The sequence below is a fragment of the Petromyzon marinus genome, chromosome 43 (assembly GCF_048934315.1).
Source record: "Petromyzon marinus isolate PM22_M1 ecotype Great Lakes invasive population chromosome 43, UKy_Petmar_22M1.pri1.0, whole genome shotgun sequence".
NCBI lineage: Eukaryota > Metazoa > Chordata > Hyperoartia > Petromyzontiformes > Petromyzontidae > Petromyzon > Petromyzon marinus.
In genome coordinates, this window is record NC_133709.1 from 5,208,034 (window position 1) to 5,228,694 (window position 20,661).

Consider the following 20,661-nt stretch of genomic DNA (forward strand, 5'->3'; position numbering starts at 1 on the left):
CAAAGCCCTGCTGAAATATAACGGGACCGGAAAAGCCACGCCATAGGGTGACGGGGCAAAGAATAACGTTTGAATGACAATGCCGAGACACAGACGTGGAATTTGTGCTCGCGTTATGTTTCATCACTCTTGATTTGAAGCTTTCGTGACTGCAGGAATCCATACTTCTTCGGTTCTTTCGGTAAATTCGCGTGGGTATTAAATGAAATAAATCACGACGTTTCGGGCGCAACACAAGCGTCCGTCCATCAGGTGTGTTGCGCCCGAAACGTCGTGATTTATTTTATGTTTAATGTCTCATGTCCACGCGTTTCGGTGTCAACCGCCAAGCGGCGGCTGGCAATGGTGAGCGTTGTTGAGTTTTAAAAAAAATAATACTGGCTGCTGGGAGGTTGCCTCGGCCCATCATCGCTTTCCTCCCAGGGGTCGATAAAATCAGCTTTCCGCTCTCTTTCTCCTTGTTAATTGTCGTGGGGTACTCAACCGCGAGGTGGTCCCCCAACGGATATACTTGCTCGGCAATAGCTCAAGCAGTGGATAGAGACTGCCTGCTGACAAGGCTTCCGCGCAATGTAAGTGCGCACTGTTTTAAAACGACGTTTCATTCAACGTTTCTTCTATTCATCTCGTCTCGTTGACCCGTGCGTCTATTTACACTGCGCTGTATGTCTATACGCTGTACGGATTCTATCGGCAGCTGTCCCTCGCGTCTATCCGCTCTACGGATTCTATCGGCAGCTGTACCTCGCGTCTGTCCGCTCTACGGATTCTATCGGCAGCTTTACCTCGCGTCTGTCCGCTCTACGGATTATATCGGCAGCTGTACCTCGCGTCTATCCGCTCTACGGATTCTATCGGCAGCTGTACCTCGCGTCTGTCCGCTCTACGGATTATATCGGCAGCTGTACCTCGCGTCTGTCCGCTCTACGGATTCTATCGGCAGCTGTACCTCGCGTCTATCCGCTCTACGGATTCTATCGGCAGCTGTACCTCGCGTCTATCCGCTCTACGGATTCTATCGGCAGCTGTACCTGGTGTCTATCCGCTGTACGGTTTCTATCGGCAGCTGTCCCTCGTGCCTATCCGCACTACGGTTTCTATCGGCAGCTGTCCCTCGTGCCTATCCGCTCTACGCATTCCATTGGCACCTCTCGCTTACCGGAAGCGGTGCCCCGTGCAGCCCAGGGGTTGGATTTCGTAGCGCGCATTGGCAATCTCCCATTGGTGCAGTTGGCGCGAGTGGCGCCCCCAAGCGCGCTTGCAAATACAAAGGCGGCGTTTTAACTCGCACCGGCTCCAGCGCATGAGTGGGGGGAGCGGTGTTGAGTTTGGGTTGTTGTTGCGGGGGGCAGGGGGGGGGTTCAGGGTGCAAGCGCTTGCGTTGGGCCCAGGTAAGCATTGCAGGCGACGTGAACGCGTTCACGTCGTTCACGCGCCGCGTTTGCTGCACGGGGACGAACGCCGAGTTGCGTCGACTGCCAAAGAGATTGCGCTTGTGGCTAAGTCCGCGTTTGGTTTTGATGGGCGAGTGAAGTGGTGGTGGGGGGTGGTGGTGGTGGTGAGCGCCCTGCGCTACGGTGACACGAGACGGGCATCACTGCTCACGGCCAGCGACGGTGACGACCGCGTGAACCGGCCCCGGGCCGGCCTGGGCCTCCCGTAGAGGTGCCTCGCGCGTTGTGTAAACGGTCAGCGTGGAGAGACAAAGGCGGCCGTGTACGGTCGTGTATTACGCACGCCTGCGTATAGCATTACAATCTAGATGAATACAACGTGCACCATAGCTCCCATGAGTGGCTCCCTAACATCGGGAAGGAGAAGAGCGTTCCAGACGGACGCAGAAGCGCGTCTGAAAGCGCCGCGCGATGCCGGTCTATGGCTGAGCCAAAAGTTGCTGCCGTAGCTACTGCTGCTGTTGTTGCTGCTGCTGTTGCCTCTGATGCTGTAGCTGCTGTTGCTGCTGCTGTTGCTGCCGTAGCTACTGCTGCTGTTGCTGTAGCCGCTGATGCTGTTGCTGCCGTAGCTACTGCTGTTGTTGCTCCTGCTGTTGTAGTCGCTGATGCTGTAGCTGCTGTTGCTGTAGCCGCTGATGCTGTAGCTGCTGTTGCTGTAGCCGCTGTAGCCGCTGTAGCTGCTGTTGCTGCTGCTGTTGCTGCCGTAGCTACTGCTGCTGCTGTTGCTGTAACCGCTGATGCTGTAGCCGCTGATGCTGTAGCTGCCGTAGCTACTGCTGCTGTTGCTGTAGCCGCTGATGCTGTAGCTGCTGTTGCTGCCGTAGCTACTGCTGCTGTTGCTGTAACTGCTGTTGCTGCTGCTGTTGCTGCCGTAGCTACTGCTGCTGTTGCTGGCGTAGCTGCTTTAGCTGCTGTTGCTGCTGCTTTAGCTGCTGTTGTTGCTGCTTTAGCTGCTGTTGCTGCTGCTTTAGCTGCTGTTGCTGCTGCTGTAGCTGCTGTTGCTGCTGCTGTAGCTGCTTTAGCTGCTGCTGTAGCTGCTTTAGCTGCTGCTGTAGCTGCTTTAGCTGCTGCTGTAGCTGCTTTAGCTGCTGTTGCTTTAGCTGCTTTAGTTGCTGTTGCTGCTGCTGTAGCTGCTGTTGCTGTAGCTGCTGTTACTGTTGCTGCTGCTGTAGCTGCTGTTGCTGCTGCTGTAGCTGCTGTTGCTGCTGCTGTAGCTGCTTTAGCTGCTTTTGCTGCTGCTTTAGCTGCTGTTGCTGCGAGGATGACCGAAGTTCTCGCGTGATAAATGTAGGGAGGTTATTTCTTTTTTTTTTGCCGTCGCATATTTGTAAGGCGTCTTAACACAGAATTGTATGTAAACACTTGTCGTCGTTTAACTTGTTATGGAATACTAACGAAGGAATGGGCACAGACAGTGTTCAGCATGACCGGAGCTAGCACCGTCCTCGATGTCTTGTGAGCTCTCTACAGATACACAACAAGTTATCCATATATCTTTGTAAGCCAAGGGCAGGCAGGACGTGTAGATCCAGTTCTGGGGAGATATATTTTGTCAGCTTCAAATTTATTAGCATGTGACAGGATGGATAATGCTATATACACAGGAAAAGTCTTAACACATTCCTGCGGAGGGAGCTGGTAGGAGCGTTGGGTTGCTTGGTCAATGGCCAGGGTCAACAACGGCGGCACCACGTGGTGTATTCCACACAATATGTCCGACTGTGAGGGCGGGCACAAGCCGGCGTGAGTAGGTGAAACGTTGAGTTTTATAAGGGCACCACGGGGTGTCCAGCCCCTCCCCACCCAGCCCCTCCCCACCCTTCCCACCCAGCCCCTCCCCACCCTCCCCACCCAGCCCCACCCTCCCCACCCAGCCCCACCCCACCCAGCCCCTCCCCACCCTCCCCACCCAGCCCCTCCCCACCCTTCCCACCCAGCCCCTCCCCACCCTCCCCACCCAGCCCCTCCTCACCCAGCCCCTCCCCACCCTCCCCACCCAGCCCCTCCCCATCCAGCCCCTCCCTCCCTCCCCACCCAGCCCCACCCCTCCCATTTTTGGATGCACTACGGACGGACACAATAATCCCCTGTGAGCTGGTGTAACCAGGAGGTTCCTACACAGTATGATCCTTATGACTCAAAAAGGACCTGCATTTGGTTTACTTGGCCAATTCCATTCGTCACCTTTAAAAAGGTAGAAAGTTATTTACGATCGCCGTAAAACTGGACGTGTGCTTTTTTATAGTCTAACCCTTAGGCATGCCTGCTGTAGGCAATCATGCACGCAGATGCATCTGCATCCCAAGCCATGTGAGCATGCCTACTCTATTCTTGCGCTTGGCAATATGTTCAGGACATAAATGCCAATGTCAAACAAGGTCTGTTGGCCATGAGAGGGCTTCAGGAGAGAGCTCGTATAGCTTTGCCCTACTGCACCTCGGTTGAAGGAACGCAGACTATGACGAAATCACTCGCAATGCACCCGATCTCGTTATGTCTCGGTGCTTGGATGCGTGACCGCCATGCACCAACACGTCATGTGGCGAGCTGCAGAGGACAATGCAAAACTCACTTGTACTGTTGTATGTATTTACTCACGTGTCCGGCCTCCACTGCCTTCACAAATCCGCAGTGACCAGTGTTGTGGTGACGTGGGTTGACCCAGAATTATGTTGACTTGGTGATATGTAACGTTTGGCCACGTGGCTGTCCGGGTCTTTTTTGTTGCAGAGCACAGCCATGAGGGGCTTCTGCCAACTCAACGGCAATGCCCTGGCGTACTCCATGACCACCGCCGGGGCCAGTATCATCAACAGCATCTTCAGCTTCTACTATGTCAAGCTGTTCCTCAGCCAGTACCACATCTCCGAGGTCGACTTTCACCGAGCGCAGGTACTGCTGCCCCCCGGGCGTTGCCGAAAGCAAAACAATCGGAGAGGGATTGCACTTGGGAATTCCATCTCGTAAATGTTTATTTTCTTAATCATACTCTTTGGTGCTTTCGGTAAAGTCACGTAGGTATAAAATAAAATAAATCGCGACGTTTCGGGCGCAACACAATCGTCCGTCATCAGGTGGGAAAGCCTTGGTCTGCTGCTGAGGCAGACTGTTTCAGGAGGCAATGCGTGTTAGCATTGCGAAAGCAGCATTTTACACGTAAAAGATTCCATTCTGGAGTTGTCATATTCCCATTTGTCCTGGTTTTTTCAGCGTCCCCTGACTTTTGATTGGGTTCTTCGCAGGTTGTCTACATGGTGTGGAATGCTGTCAATGACCCGCTGTTCGGATATCTCCAGGTGAGGCCATTACTCATCCTTTTAGTAATGTTTGTTGCATTAGTCAAACCGATATTGTCATTATCCTGCTGGAATTTGGCCAAATTAATTGCAGAGCCAAATTTTGATGTGTTTTGTTCAGTCAATGTTTTGTTCAGTCATTGGTGACCGTGCTGAGACAATGAATTCACTACACTTCAGAACCTGGTTTAAGCTAAGGCGACTGCTTGGATGCCCAGGATCTCGGCGGCACCAGCTCAGCAAACTGACCTCTAAACCTCCTGGTCACCTCCACATTTTTGTCACTAACGCCTGACGAGGATCACGCCACGGAGAGAGCGGGCGCGTCTTCACGCTTCTTCCCACGACCCTCATTTATCTCCCTCGACGGTGCCGAGCAGGACACGGGCAGCTGGGCATGCTGCCGTAGCCGGCGCTTGGCCATTGCGTACGGCGCCACGCTCTACGCCGTCGCCTTCCTGTTGCCCTGGTTCCCGTGGCGGAGCGGGGGCTATGGGCCGGGCGACCCGCTGGCAGGAGTGCACCTGCTGGTAGCCCTGTGCGCCTTCGACGGCGCGCTCACGTTCGTGCTGCTGGCGCAGTGCGCGCTCTTTGCCGAGATTTCCGGCCGGCACAGCGACCGCCTCACGCTGCTCAAGTACAGCCAGGTGCAGCGCAGACAGATGCACCAACACCTCCGATTAGCACGGTTGGCTTATGCGCGCTGCGAAAGAAGGTCGGCGTATGTACATGCATACGGCAGATGCGCCGACGCAGGCAGACATTCGCACACAGGCCGATGGAAGCTTCCCAGCAGGCAACGTTCCTATGGTTGGCTGACGGTGAATTTTTTTTTTATATTGGAATATGTCAAAACATTTTGAAAGATTGTGATCCTCACATTTGCTTTTGTCGACATAAATGGCAGTTTAATTTCCACAGCTGTCTTGTCCCTACCCCCGTCACTATCTTATCCCACTTGCAGAGCATTATTAAAATTCAGCATCTACCATAAACCGGAGGCGTAGTACCACATTTGCAGTGGCACAGCACAAATCCCACATAAAAAAATATATTCAGGTCTTCGATGCAAAAAAGGTTAACGAGGCTTTCAGTCCTTTGGTACATTGAATTTATGTGAGTATAAAAGTAACCGTGCTCTTCGATGGCCTTCCGTGTCTGGACAGGTGGCCTCATTCCTGGGCTCGGGCTCGGTGCTACTGTGTGGCCTCATCACGAACAACATGACCGTGTTTTCCACCATGCAGTGGTATTGCGTGTTGGCGGCCTGCATCGCGTGGCTCTGCATGCGCTACACGGGCATCCATGTGGTGTCTGCCACTGATAAGCTTTCCAGCCACGCCACCGCCAGCAACCCAGAACCTCAAGACACTCCACTTCTTAAAGGTGCCGTGCCTAGCTTCTGCTGGATCTTGTATGCAAACGAGCCGAGTTGGGGTTTTGAGCCTGGTGTTTTCGAGAGATGTTGATCTAGAACATTTGGCTAAAGCAGATATTAACCAGGGAATTAGACCCGTGAGCCTTTTACTGAAGAGAGCTTTGAACCCTTCGTGTGTGCATATCGACAAAGTGCTGGCTAAACATGGCCTATTGTATAGCACGGTGCACCGTCGTATTTCATGAGCCCTCATCGTCAGCCATGTTGAGAGCCTCCCCTAGCCACCACCACACATCTCACGATCAGCACCCAGTTCCTGCCCATTAAGCGAAGGATATCCAATCGGCAACACATCCGCAGGGCGCGGAACTCCCTGTGTCTATGAACTGCAACTCTGTGCATTCACGCAAAGCATCTGCACTGCATCCCCTGCTGTGTGCAGACGGCAAAGCCCTGCCCCAGGCGTCGGCCGTCTTACTGTCGCTGCAGATCATGCGGCAGCGGGACTTCCTTCTGTTCGTCGCCATGAACTTCCTGCAAGTCCTGCACGTCACCTTCTCAAGCAGCTTCACGCTCATATTTGCCGAGCAGCTGCTGCCGGCTGCTACGATGCCCACGCGAGCGCAGAGCGTGCTCTACGGAGCGGGCTTCATGTGTCCGCAGGTGAGGGAGGGGGCCATTGAGAGGCCGTGCGTATGTGTGTTGGTGAATGGACTAATTTCCTCGTTGTGATAACTTTATTTTATTGTTTGTGCTTTTTGTTTTGGTGCCATTTGCTGCTATACATTTCCACGTGAAAATCCACTTTGGTTGAGCTGTGATTTGTGGCCAGGTCGCTTCGAACAAATAGGTTAATACCTCATTGGGATTTGCCTGCTATGATGGGCATGGGTCAGTTTAATCTATATGTTTAGGGTTGATTTGTTTACCTTTCTTATACTTTGTATGACTATCGTGGTTTTGCATTGTTGGTTGTAACATTATAACCCACTCCTACTAGACATCTGTGACAAAGAGCTTTGTAGCTCATTGGATTTCTCCAGGAACAAGTATTCTGATTATTAATTGGTGGTAGGCTTTGCTTGGTACTGGCTGTATATGGGATTTGGTCTTTTTATATAATGAATGTACAGCATTGTGGAATGTTATTCGCATCAATGACGCTATATAAAATGAAAGTATTATTATTAAGGCTGAGTTGTGTTGTGTTTTTTCTTTAATTTGTGTACATGTGGGTCTCATCAGCCTACTCATTCTCATGTCCACGGAGCATTCGTCCAATCACTCATCCACTTACGCATACAGCTCCCCTCTTCATCCACCTATACGCTGACTCATGCGTTGACACACCCATTCACCCAATTTCACACACTCAAACATTACAACCACCAATCTGGGGCACTCAAAACGTGTGCAGACACCAACTGTGACCCTCTGATTCACTCGTCCCAGTACTCGCTCTCCACCGCCCGTGTCTGTGCCCACAGATCCTGGTGCTGTGCAGCCAAGGCTTGCTGCACCGCGTCGGATACTACCGCTTGCTGCTTCTTGCCTTCGTCCTTCAGCTGTGTCTCGCCACAATCACCTTCGTGGCTGGCTCGTCCTGCTATGTGTCGCTCACTGCCTTCCTGCTGCTCGACATGTGAGCATAAACTGTGAAACAATTTTTTTTTTATTGTACCAGGTAAGGCCCACAGTTGCTATGTAGATATTTTTCAGAAGCGACCTAACCATAAATAATTGCTCCGCCGAAGTGGCTTATCGCGCGGAAATGTATCGCGGCGAAATACTCTAAACTCGTGTTTCTAAATGTAGACTCGATTATCCGTGCTAATGACGGGGAGGATGGCTGCGGATAATTCAAAATCACGGATTATCCAAAAATATAAATTTTCCGCGAATCTCTATACCAAAAACCGCTAATATGGGTACAAATGATGTTTAAGTTAAGAAAATGTAGTTTGTTAACGAATACTGACGATCGATAGATCGATGCGCGTGCTCAGTAATAACACTTTCCTGCTCCCGCGCAGAAGACTAAGTGGACCGCAGGAGAGCCACACCAATCAGCATCAATCAAACTCCACCCACTGTTGCAAAGCTTTGCAACTTCTGTACTGTAGAGGCGATCACGTGGATTTTGGATTAACTGGAGCACATATTTGTTCGGTTTAAGCACGTGACCTTTAATAGACATTCCCAAGAATAACAATGTTTAACTGTTTTGAGATGATTCATTTGGGCTTCAGGGAAAATCCACGAGTCATTAATTTACGTCAAAATCTCAGGCGCGCGGTTAATACACAAATCGGATAAACCGCACGAGGATAATCGAGAGTCTACTGTACAGGCGTTAGGGGCAGGATCGAATCCGTGACCTGCATACCAGGTGAGGGAGTTAACATCTCGCCATCGCGGTCCCCCTAGCATGTCACTGCTGGTCTTAGTGGTGAATGCATCCCGTGATGCATGACCTCTCGTTGCTATACCTGTCAACCCATACAGTTTCCTCGCATTCTTGTGCAGGGAAATTGAGTTTTCAGGTCCGTACGGCGTACAGCCGTTTCAATACAAGCAATTAAAACAAGCGTTTTTGTCTATTTGTTTTTCACTTGTGATGGGATTTTGCAGGATGAACGTTGAGATGTATAGGTCCGAATTGGTCTGTAATAAGATAGGCATTGATAAGGGGTTGACAGGTATCCCATGCTGCCAGTCAAACGTGCGGGTCACTGTTTGGCAGTGCTCTGATCTGCATGCATGGTCTTTCTTGGCGAGAGATGCCCACGTGAAATCCCTGCCCTGTAGGATTCTGTCAGCCGTGATCAAACTGCGCCACCTCGTGGGCAATGGAAGAAACTACGACGTCTTCTTTGGTTCTTTCGGTAAAGTCACGTAGAATGAGAATAAAATAATAAATTGATAAAATAAAATAACACAATAAAATTCTCACGAGGCTTCGGCCACAACACAAGCGGCCTTCATCAGGCGAAGGGACGAGGCTGTCTGGTAGGACAGCGCTGTCCTCCAGACAGTCTCGTCAGACAGTCTCGTCCCTTCGCCTGATGAAGGCCGCTTGTGTTGTGGCCGAAGCGTCGTGAGAATATTATTGTGTTATTTTATTTTATCAATTTATTATTTTATTCTCATTCTACGTGACTTTACCGAAAGAACCAAAGAAGATGAATCCTTGCAGTCACGAAAGCTTTAAATCGAAATTTAAGCTACGACGTGTCTACTGTCGGCTTGTAATGGGAGGTTTATCTCAGGGGCCGTCCATAAATGACGTCACGCACCTGGGGGAAGGGGGGGGGTCATACATTTGTGACGATGGGGGGGGGGGGTGGTTTGAGAAATGTGACGTCACATCAAAATGTGCAACTTTAAATAAATATAGACAACACGTTCTACTTACACCATTGGAAACCTCATTTGCCTGTAACAAAATATATTTGTTTTTTTTACCCTTTTATCTGGCGCCTTTTGGCGTCTTCTGGTCCAACACCATGTGAGACAAAGAAAGCTGTCTCGGGTGTGGACCAATCAATTTCAAGGACAGTGGCACATACATTATCAGAGTTGTTGTTTTTTGTTTGCGTTCCGACCGCAGGTATTGTGGTCAATGTAAACAAGACTCCTTGTAAAAAAGGTGTCAGTTTTGTTGCCAGATAAAAGGGTAAAAAAAAAACAATTATCACGTTCTACTTAATTAAATATCATTTTTAATAAATGTTTTCTCCTACAAAATCAGTGCAGTGCCACATTAAATACGCACTACAATGGCAATAATTTAAAGCGATTTGAAGCATGTTTTATTTTTGGGAGGGGGGGCAGAGCTTTGTGACGTCATATTTGAGGGGGGTCTGACTTTTTGTGACGAAGGGGGGGTCAAATATCGTCCAAAATCGTGTGACGTCATTTATGGACGGCCCCTAATTTATTTAAACAAACGCCAATAACCTCGCCAGTGTGTTTTCTGCGTTGTGCCACGTGTTGTTCGGCACGATGTCTGACGTTTCATTCCATGTGCTGGGAGCTTCTTCAGTTCCAGGAACGGATGAAACGCACAGCTCGCTATACCACCAACACCAAGAGTGATATTGTGATTCTGCGTTGAATCTTGATTTTCAGTTGCAAGCTGTATTTTGTTGCTTTTAATTAATGTACGTGACAACTACTTCATCCCTTCCCCAACCCTGTACGGTGTTAATTGTGCTCTGTGTACTACTAACTTCTACTATTCTTCTTTATTTTACCAGGTAAGGCTCTCCTGAGTTATATAGATATTTTTCAGACGCTCAACGAAGTGGCTTATCGGGTGGAAATGTATAGCCTCCAAATACTCGAAACATGTTTACGAATGTGGAGGGAAAAACCGGAGGACCTGGAGAAAAGCCCACGTGGCCACGGGGAGAACATTGGCACTCTAAATATACAGGCGTCAGGGTTGGGATCGAACCCACGACCTCGTGTAAACTGGGCAAGGTAGTTAACATCTCACCACCGTGGCGCTCCGTGCGTTTCATTGCAGGGTCCTGCCCCAGGCTGTGTTCAGCCTCTTCAACCTACCTCTGTCTGATATCATCGACGCGGACGCCCGGACCCACCGACGCAGGTGCGTGGACTCGGCGAGGGCGCAGCAGGGTGACAGGGTGGCGGCCCAGTGGTAACGCTCATCGTGCCTCATGGCAAGAAGGGCCGCCTGGGTTCAATTCCCAACTCGAGTACCTTTCTGCGTGGAGTTGGTAGTTTCATCCCACTGTTCTGCATGGATTTCCTCCGGGATATCCCAATTTCCTCCCACGTACAATCGAACCAGTTTTGACCAATATCCCAATTCTGATCAAAATTCCTGCAATTTAGTCATTTGGCATTACACGTAGCAACATTGCCCCCGACTAAAAAAGCTTGGCAGAATTCTCTTGAAACAAGCAACATAATAATAAACAACTTTGTGCCTCTTTTTCATTAAAAAAATCTAATTTTCTTAATGTTAGCATCGACTCACCGTGTTGTTTTTAGTTTAGATTATTCTCCGCTTCATATTTGTAAAGCTATTGATGTTTATAAATATTCAGCTCAAGTTGGATTTTCAAAATCGCGCTCAGGGACGTTTTTGCGTGTGGTTCACCAACTGCCTCTGTAGTTCGAGAGGGGCCTTTGTGTGTGTGTGTGTGCACAAAGGCGGTCGGGCGTGGTGCTTGCCACCCACCCCTTCGCATGCCATGCCGGCCTTCGCGAACAGCACTTGCCCCAACAGTCTGTTAAAGGCTATACTGGGGGTTCTTTGTCTTTGTATGCATATGCAGCTCTCCACTCTCGTCTATGGTGTTTGGGCTCAACGCACTGTTCACCAAGCCAGCACAGTCGCTAGCGCCCATGCTGGTGGTCAGGATCCTGAACCAGCACGGCTACCAGACCCTGGGAGACATGGCTGGCACAACAGACACCAGGTGGGTTACGGTCACTTACAAGAGAGCTGGAACGACGATTCGTCGATTTTTTTATTTTTGTCAAATAATGGACAAAAAATTTGTAGTCGACCTACGTTTTGAGGCTGTCTGCATCCTGCTTCGCGAAGTCGGGAAAACTCCTGCGCAAGCCACGCTACCGATGACATCGCCAACGCCTGCCCATCGCTGCCCACCCATCTTTTCCTGTCCAGCGATACGAATTGGAAGAGGGGGTGACACTTCTGCTCCCCCCCCCCCAACTATTGTCATGGTGTCCATACAGGCGAGTAATCGGAATAAGTAATAATTTGCTTAAATAATCGTATTTGCGATTATATGCTCGAGGCACTCATGTGCATAAAGTTAAACTTCTTGATTGTCAGCAACATCACAGAGTATTGAGCGAGTTTCGGCCAATGAGGTGTCTCGCTTTAATTGCTCATCCTCTAAGGTTTGATAATCAAACGGCATTCACCAGCGCACATGAACAATGCCACCTCGTGTGAGATTTATAAAGTTGTGAATTTACTGAAGTGGGCAGGTGGGAAGGACATCCTAATTAATCGCCTTTGATTGACAGAGATACGACTGCAAGTTGTTCACATTGTGGTTGAAACCCTGTCCACTGGAATGCAGATTTGGGCCTTCTATTAAAATCCTATCAAACTCAAGCCAATAGGAGGTCACTCCTTCTCTACCACTGTCCCCTGTATTCTGGAAACCCCCCCCCCGCCCCTCAAGGGAGGATAGCATCTAGATAATTTTGTATTGAAAGTGTATGTAGTTGCCTGGTGTTAAAGCATAGCACCGACCTGCATCGAACGCTCAACTGAGTTTGTCATTGACTGGTACCTTTGCCATTGCGTGTTCAGTGCCGTAGCATAGCAAGTGCGGGGTGGGTGTGCAAGGTGGACGGGCAGGGCGGCTGCCCCCAGGTGCCTCTCCCAAGAGGGGTGCCACCAGAATGGATCACTGAATTGTTAGAACACGAAGTAAACAGTGGCGGCTGGTCGCTACTTTTTTTTTTCCAAGGGTGGAGTCGGTGCCGCAGCAGCAGAAGGAGAGGGTTGGGGGGGGGGGCAGTGTGAGGATATCACCTTGCCCCAGGCACCAGAGTGTACAGCTACAGCTCTTGTCAATGTTGAGACGATTGGTCCAAGATTTGTAATGCGCCGTTTTCAGCAAAAAATCGGAGACAAAAGCGCGGATGGCACACGGAAATTAAAAAAAGTTATTTTGGCCATGGAACGTGATGCTGAGAGCAACAGACTGTAGTACTGATCTTTGTGCCAAGTCTAACACTGACCTGGGTTCACATTGCGTGCTTGTGTCTGTGTGGCCGTGTGCGACGTGTATCTGTGTGTTCCGGCTTGACTCCGCATCCCCCCAGCTCGCAGGCTGGGCTGCACCAAGCCATGTTCGGCCTGCTCTGCATTGTCCCGGCCACCATCTCCCTGCTGCAACTGTGCATATGGGCACCGTTCTCAATCCGCACCAGCCACAATGCCATCCCACGGCACGCCGACCTGTAGACAGAACCCCAGACCAGCTGTGAAAAAAAGGTATCAATTTTTTTTGTTCATGGCATGTGTCATCTTGGTGTATGGTGCACACGCTGGACTTGCAATCCAGAGGTCACCACTTTGATCTTCTGGCACGGCGGTTAAAACAATGGTTGCATAAATGGGTACGCTACAGTCGATTTGGCAGGTCGTGTGTGGTGGGATAGTCTCGGTGCTCCCAGCTCTTCCGAGATGCCCAGCCAGCTTGGAAGAGAAAGCCCAAATACATTCGGAGAGGGACTCTTTAAAGATCCCTCAAGTGGAGGCCCTTCCGCCAACAGTGGTGTGAGCAAAGCGGTTGCAGGGCTGCGCCTTTAATAATAATAATACATTTTATTTGTGAGCGCTTTCCTGAATACTCAAAGACACTTTACATAAAATCATAAAAGCAGCAAAAAAAACATCAAATGGTAAAAACACTAAAAACACATCAAACTTAGCTATTCATCACACCTTGGCACTTCACCAGCGGAGGTTGAATTGTGCATGCAACAACAACAACCGCCATTCGCCACTAAGTGGCGGTGACGTCACCACGATGCTTGTGCCAGGCATGCGTACACACACACACACCCACCTGGTGTTTTTAAACCCTGTTTTACCATCAGGAGTTGTCTTTAGGACCAGTGGTTATTAACCTTGACTGCAGCCTGAACCCTTTTTGGTTCTTAGAAAGGACATCTCGCACCCCAGGGGGTGCGTGCGTGCACCCCAGGTTAAGAACCACTCATTTAGACTCTCGTCGCCTTTCTTAAAAGTCAGTAAAACTCGTTTTGCATGGTGAGGCGGCTGTACCATTTAGTGCGTAGTCATCGTGTTAAAGAGGCGTGCAATGGAATTGAAACCGCCAGATGAGGCCAACAGTGGAGATAAGATTCAGTGCCTAAACAAGTTAGGAAGAATTATCAATACACTTGGATTATGTAATGTTTTCCAACACGCGCTTGTCTTTGGAAGTATTGAATTTGTACGAAAGCCAATGGGCAGTTGCATAATTGTAAATAATCCTTTTTGCTCTTATTTGGGTCTCCCAATTTTTTGGCCGATCGTTCATCGGTCTGGCTGGTTTTCTGTATGGCAAGTTCCAAATAGCAACGCAACTTTATATATGGGATCGTCTTTATGAGAGTTATCATTCCGCCGCCCCCCTCACCTCATGAGAGACATACTGACAAAGCTGATGCATAAATACTTTCGATCTCAATTCGAAAGCATTGATAAGTGTCGACATTTTTTACCGTTTTTGCATTTGTGCTCCCAACAGGTCATGGCGACCCTTGCAGCTCCTCTGCATGGCAATGGAGGGCGAGGAAGTGAGTGGGGGGAGTGAGTGAGGGCCGTGAGAGTGCAGGACGTGAGCGAGATACAGGGAATGAGATTGAAATCTCCGCCACTTAACTTCCGAAGCCGTGCGTGCAAGCCTCGTCAAAGTTTTTTTTTTAATTTGTTGAGCTTTGAAGTTTAAAATGTCACAGTCGGCACTTGCCCATATCCAGGGCCAATATGGGAAAAAGGTCGGCCCTGTGAATAGGTCTGCTTCAACCAAAAGAGGGTATATTTTAAAAATAAGTTCACCTTAATTAAATTTTAAGTGTGGTTTGCGAGGTCAGGCTGCTTGCTGAGCATTTCTTCTCTCAAGCGTCATCACCGGGCATCTCCCAGGAGGTGAATTCAACTGCTCAAGATTGCAACGCATGGCAAAAAAAAATGCGAATGAGCCGAAACCCCAAGCGGATTAACAAGCGGATTACAAAATCTCACGCTTTAAAATTCACCTCGATTATTCTTCCATGCATTCTAAGGACTTAATTTCGAGAATATATTCCGATGCCATCTCTTTTTCGTACGGTCATTTACAGCAGCTGCAAACTAATGACCAATCTGCGAACTAAGCGGTTGTCTTGAGTCAATGGCGAATCAAGTGTTTGTACACGGTCACTCGTGCCGAACGGTAGCACATGTTTAATACTTAAGTGTGTCATGTCATGGTTACCTCTTTTTGGCAGTATCAAAGTATGAAAAATAAGAATAGGTTTTTTACCTTTTCAGGCAATAAAACAGGTGTTCAGATGGTCAAACAACAAGTGATACCTTTTACAAGGAATCAAGTGTGCATTAGCCCACACACGTACCGTGTGAACATGCAAACATGCTCTGATAATATACAGTGAGGGAAAAAAGTATTTGATCCCCTGCTGATTTTGTACGTTTGCCCACTGACAAAGAAATGATCAGTCTATCATTTTAATGGTAGGTTTATTTGAAGAGTGAGAGACAGAATAACAACAAAATCCAGAAAAAACGCATGTCAAAAATGTTATAAATTGATTTGCATTTTAATGAGGGAAATAAGTATTTGACCCCTCTGCAAAACATAACTTAGTACTTGGTGGCAAAACCCTTGTTGGCAATCACAGAGGTCAGACGTGTCTTGTAGTTTGCCACCAGGTTTGCACACATCTCAGGAGAGATTTTGTCCCACTCCTCTTTGCAGATCTTCTCCAAGTCATTAAGGTTTCGAGGCTGACGTTTGGCAACTCGAACCTTCAGCTCCCTCCACAGATTTTCTATGGGATTAAGGTCTGGAGACTGGCTAGGCCACTCCAGGGCCTTAATGTGCTTCTTCTTGAGCCACTCCTTTGTTGCCTTGGCCGTGTGTTTTGGGTCATTGTCATGCTGGAATACCCATCCACGACCCATTTTCAATGCCCTGGCTGAGGGAAGGAGGTTCTCACCCAAGATTTGACGGTACATGGCCCCGTCCATCGTCCCTTTGATGCGGTGAAGTTGTCCTGTCCCCTTAGCAGAAAAACACCCCCAAAGCATAATGTTTCCACCTCCATGTTTGACGGTGGGGATGGTGTTCTTGGGGTCATAGGCAGCATTCCTCCTCCTCTAAACACGGCGAGTTGAGTTGATGCCAAAGAGCTCCATTTGGTCTCATCTGACCACAACACTTTCACCCAGTTGTCCTCTGAATCATTCAGATGTTTATTGGCAAACTTCAGACGGGCATGTATATGTGCTTTCTTGAGCAGGGGGACCTTGCGGGTGCTGCAGGATTTCAGTCCTTCACGGCGTAGTGTGTTACCAATTGTTTTCTTGGTGATTATGGTCCCAGCTGCCTTGAGATCATTGACAATATCCTCCCGTGTAGTTCTGGGCTGATTCCTCACCGTTCTCATGATCATTGCAACTCCACGTGGTGATATCTTGCATGGAGCCCCAGGCCGAGGGAGATTGACAGTTCTTTGGTGTTTCTTCCATTTGCGAATAATCGCACCAACTGTTGTCACCTTGTCACCAAGCTGCTTGCCAATGGTCTTGTAGCCCATGCCAGCCTTGTGTAGATCTACAATTTTGTCCCTGACATCCTTGGAGAGCTCTTTGGTCTTGGCCATGGTGGAGAGTTTGGAATCTGATTGATTGCTTCTGTGGACAGGTATCTTTTATACAGGTGTAGTGTTCGATTTCACTCGGGACAACTTTTGTCTTTCTCCGAACACCGCTTTATTTACAACTCTCCGCATATCCTCAATATTCCACAGTATCCAGGTCGCCACGGCTCGCTCGCCACCTTTGTCTCTCCACTCCCCACTATCACTGCGCTTACTCCAACGCTAACTTCTCTGTCTCCGCTATCACCGTCGCTATGCTCTCTCCACTGCGAGCTACTTCGTCTCTGTTCTCCGCTATCACCGTCGCTATGCTCTCTCCACTGCTAACCACTTCGTCTCTGTTCTCCGCTATCACCGTCACTATGCTCTCTCCACTGCTAACTGCTTCGTCTCTGTTCTCCGCTATCACCGTCACTATGCTCTCTCCACTGCTAACTGCTTCGTCTCTGTTCTCCGCTATCACCGTCGCTATGCTCTCTTCACTCCTAACTGCTTCGTCTCTAAATTTTGATTTAAAGCTTTCGTGACTGCAGTAATTCATATTCTTAGCTCTTTCGGTAAAGTCACGTTGAAGGGAAACAATAAAATATATATAAAACAATAAAAATTCTCACGACGTTTCGACCATAACACAAACGGTCGTCATCAGGTGTGGTCGAAACGTCGTGAGAATTTTGATTGTTTTATATATACTTTATTATTTTATTGTTTCCCTTCAACGTGACTTTACCGAAAGAGCTAAGAATATGCTTCGTCTCTGCTCTCCGCTATCACCAACCCTCTGCTGTCTCCACTGCGAGCTACTTCGTCTCTGCTCTCCACTGCTAACTGCTTCTCTTCTTCAGCTCCGCTATCGTTACGCTCTCTCTACTGCTAGCTGCTTCTTTTCTTCAGCTCCGCTCCACACTCTGTTTCCAAACTCCGTCTCCAACTGTCTCCAAACTCTGTCCCCACTCTGTCTCCAAACTCCACGTCTTGCCTCGTCCAGCTCCCAACTCCAACTCTCCACTCAAATTCCCGACTCCCCAATTTATCCACGCTCTCATCACACCCCCAATTAATCAACCCGCGTCCCAAGGGCGCTTCGCGTGCCCTCTGCGCCTGTTACCTCGCCAGACTTCAAGACGCCACTCCAGCCTTGACAACCACACCACCAACCAATCACAGCCGTCCTTGGCTCGCCCAGCTTAATTGCCCTAACATAACCTGAACTGTATTTGCCTTCGCTACAGGCTGACCCAACGTGACCCGTACTGTCTTTGTTACCATGCAATCACACTGTTTGCACTACGCACCTTCCTACTCCACTATACAGATAACAAGCTGAGATTAGGAGCACTCCCTTTAAGAGTGCTCCTAATCTCAGCTCGTTACCTGTATAAAAGACACCTGGGAGCCAGAAATCTTTCTGATTGAGAGGGGGTCAAATACTTACTTCCCTCATGAAAATGCAAATCAATTTATAACATTTTTGACATGCGTTTTTCTGGATTTTTTTGTTGTTATTCTGTCTCTCACTGTTCAAATAAACCTACCATAAAAATGATAGACTGATCATTTCTTTGTCAGTGGGCAAACGTACAAAATCAGCAGGGGCTCAAATACTTTTTTCCCTCACTGTATGCCTTGTCTTTGAAACTGATTGGTCTGCACCAGACAGCCTTCTTTATGGCCTAGGCTCACCTGTGTTAGACCAGAGAATTCCAAAAGGCAAACAGTACAAAGACAATGCACGTATCTGAGCATTTTTAGCTCGGGGAGAGCGGCGATTTCACGGGACCTTAAGCATGTCGGTCAAGTGTGGACTTCTACGTTGAGGTAGGAGCCTCGTTTTCCTTGTCGTTCGTGGAAAATGAGAATAGGCGGACGTCCTCGCATGCGCTTGTGCACGCGACTGCATTTGCACAACAGATTGACCCCCCCCCCATTACAAAATATCCATCTATTGCCTTGATTTTGGGCCCAGCATGCGTTCATCGGTAACGTTCAAGCAATGTATAATAGGTTCAAGTAAAGTACGGGGCGTTTCAAAAAGATGGACACGATTTGACATCGCTACATCTCTGCAACCACGAACCGCCCATGAATGAAACGCTTACTACTTGAAAGGGCGGGGCATAGAGAGGGCGGGGCTTAGAGAGGGCAGGGCATAGAGTTTCAAATGATTACCGCTCGATGCCTCTCGCAGTGCAAAAACATCCCCTAGCCTCAGTCATTCGCAAGACAGTGACCCCACCGCAACACAAGGGGTGTTTTGCGTTCTGCAGTTGAGCAAGACTGAATCCGTAATTGCGGAGCAGCGTGCGTTTCGGCATTGATCCGCCAATGTCAAAGAGCATTCGTCGTTGGTACCGACAGTTTGAGGAAACAGGCTGCTGTTTATGTAAGGGGAAGAGCACAGGGCGACCACGCACCTCAGAGTAAAGCGTGAGAAGAGAGGCGTTTGGGACGAATTCAACTATCGTCTCGATGTTGTCCGTACAGCAGGTGGAGGGCACATAAGAGGATTTATAAAATGGTTAGTATAACTTCATAACTCATTAAACCGTTTGTAACTTTTTGTAATTGTAACATGTTGCCATCGTGAAATATACTGCTTTTAAATTGGGTCCATATTTTTTAAACGCCCTGTATTCACGTTCTCACATAAAAATGTTTCATCTTAATATCTATAAAACGCCAATACAGGGACTCTACTTCCGACCGAGTTAGGTTCCAGAGGTCTGTTTTGTAAATCGATTTGTACACAAGTCCAACTTTACTCCTGTCCATTCCAAACATGGTGTATGGCATGTACACTAAAAGTTGTATAATCTCCTGTAGATGGTTCATGTTCTGCAGATGTAGGTGCCACCAGCACCATCTGTTACCCGGTGGTTGAGCTAACAATTCTCGGTGCAAACAGGCAACTGGACATACAGGCAACTGGACATACGGGCAGGTTTTTTTTTGCACGAGTTTTTTTAGTCGACTAAGTAGAGTCCCTGTAGTTTCTTCCATACGATGTAAACAAAGCATATTCACTCCTGCACCAACAGGTGTCTTGGCGAGACAAGTCACATTTGTACGGCAAAGGCCTCTGCAAATGTTCACTTACCATAAACGTATTCTTAAGGTACATAATTGCTAATAGACTCGGAAAACAAAAATATTACGTGCCATAAAAAATCAAATTATTGAACTTGCCTGCCCAGGTTGCTGTTTTATTACTAGGGAATTCATATTGGTGTCTCGTAGCCCAATGGTGGGATTTTACTTGTTTTAAGTGCCTTTAAATTTACAGATGTGCTCATGTTTGTATATTTTGGGATGTTACATTTGAATATTACACTAATCATGTATATACAAACTGTGCAATTGCAGTAAATGGTACCATTTTTTATATGCACTTTTAAAAAAATTAAATATACATGGCTTGTCTTTTTTTATGCGGCCTCTTTCTTAAAGGTCCTTTTCCCCTTAGGCATCCTTGCTTGAGATGGTTGACACATGCTAGTTCACATGCCCGGGCTCCGTAAACCAAGGCGACCACTGCGAAGAAGACGCGTATCAAGGAGCTCGCCGATTGGCGGAGACTTGCTGGTGTCAAGATCAGCTTCTTGTAGAGGTGACGGGCGAACAATACTGGCGTTCCATTGGGCAGGCATTCACAGCGACGTGGCGTGTTGCAGAGATAAGCAAGTGAATTTGTAAGCGAAACATGTTAGATGATCCTGGAGCAATTCAACAGCATTGTTTATAAGTTGATTAGTTATGGTGCCGTGGTTTAAAAAATATCTATGGCAAGTTGAGTTGACCGTGCGTGGTAGTGAATGTAAGTTGCCACCCATAGCCATTCCTGTTGGGTATTTTCCCCAAAATGGCACCAGGCTATACATAGAAGACTTCTTTGTACCCATGAGAGAGGCTGCCACCCAGGCACGCCAATCCCTCCAAGCCTAACATGTTTATTTTCAATATACCAAAACTTGAGCCCTGACAATGATGCTGTAATATGCAGGACACCCACATACCAAAAAGATTAAAAGCAAAATATGCATGACACACCAATAATAACAGTACTGGAAATTAAGTCCCTATAAAAAAATAACTTGAGTAATATTTTTAAAGTATTACGCTT

At 48.2% G+C, this 20,661-nt stretch overlaps 1 protein-coding gene across 3 annotated transcripts; it reads left to right on the forward strand.

Annotated features, from left to right (window-relative positions):
* The first annotated feature begins 270 nt into the window (after positions 1 to 270).
* On the forward strand, positions 271 to 19,961 carry LOC116951508 (transmembrane protein 180-like). 3 transcript variants are annotated; one of them, XM_032970189.2, is made up of 11 exons: positions 271 to 572; positions 4,185 to 4,346; positions 4,697 to 4,750; positions 5,131 to 5,397; positions 5,917 to 6,136; positions 6,571 to 6,791; positions 7,616 to 7,770; positions 10,660 to 10,743; positions 11,438 to 11,581; positions 12,972 to 13,143; positions 14,408 to 19,961. In XM_032970189.2, exons 2-10 carry the CDS (start codon positions 4,194 to 4,196, stop codon positions 13,111 to 13,113), a joined length of 1,440 nt encoding a protein of 479 aa, XP_032826080.1. In that variant the 5' UTR covers positions 271 to 572; positions 4,185 to 4,193; the 3' UTR covers positions 13,114 to 13,143; positions 14,408 to 19,961. The 3 variants fall into 3 exon arrangements, with proteins under 3 accessions (XP_032826080.1, XP_032826079.1, XP_075929843.1); XM_032970188.2 differs by lacking the exon at positions 271 to 572 and adding an exon at positions 788 to 1,391; XM_076073728.1 differs by lacking the exon at positions 271 to 572 and adding an exon at positions 1,542 to 1,665.
* The last annotated feature ends 700 nt before the right edge of the window (positions 19,962 to 20,661 follow it).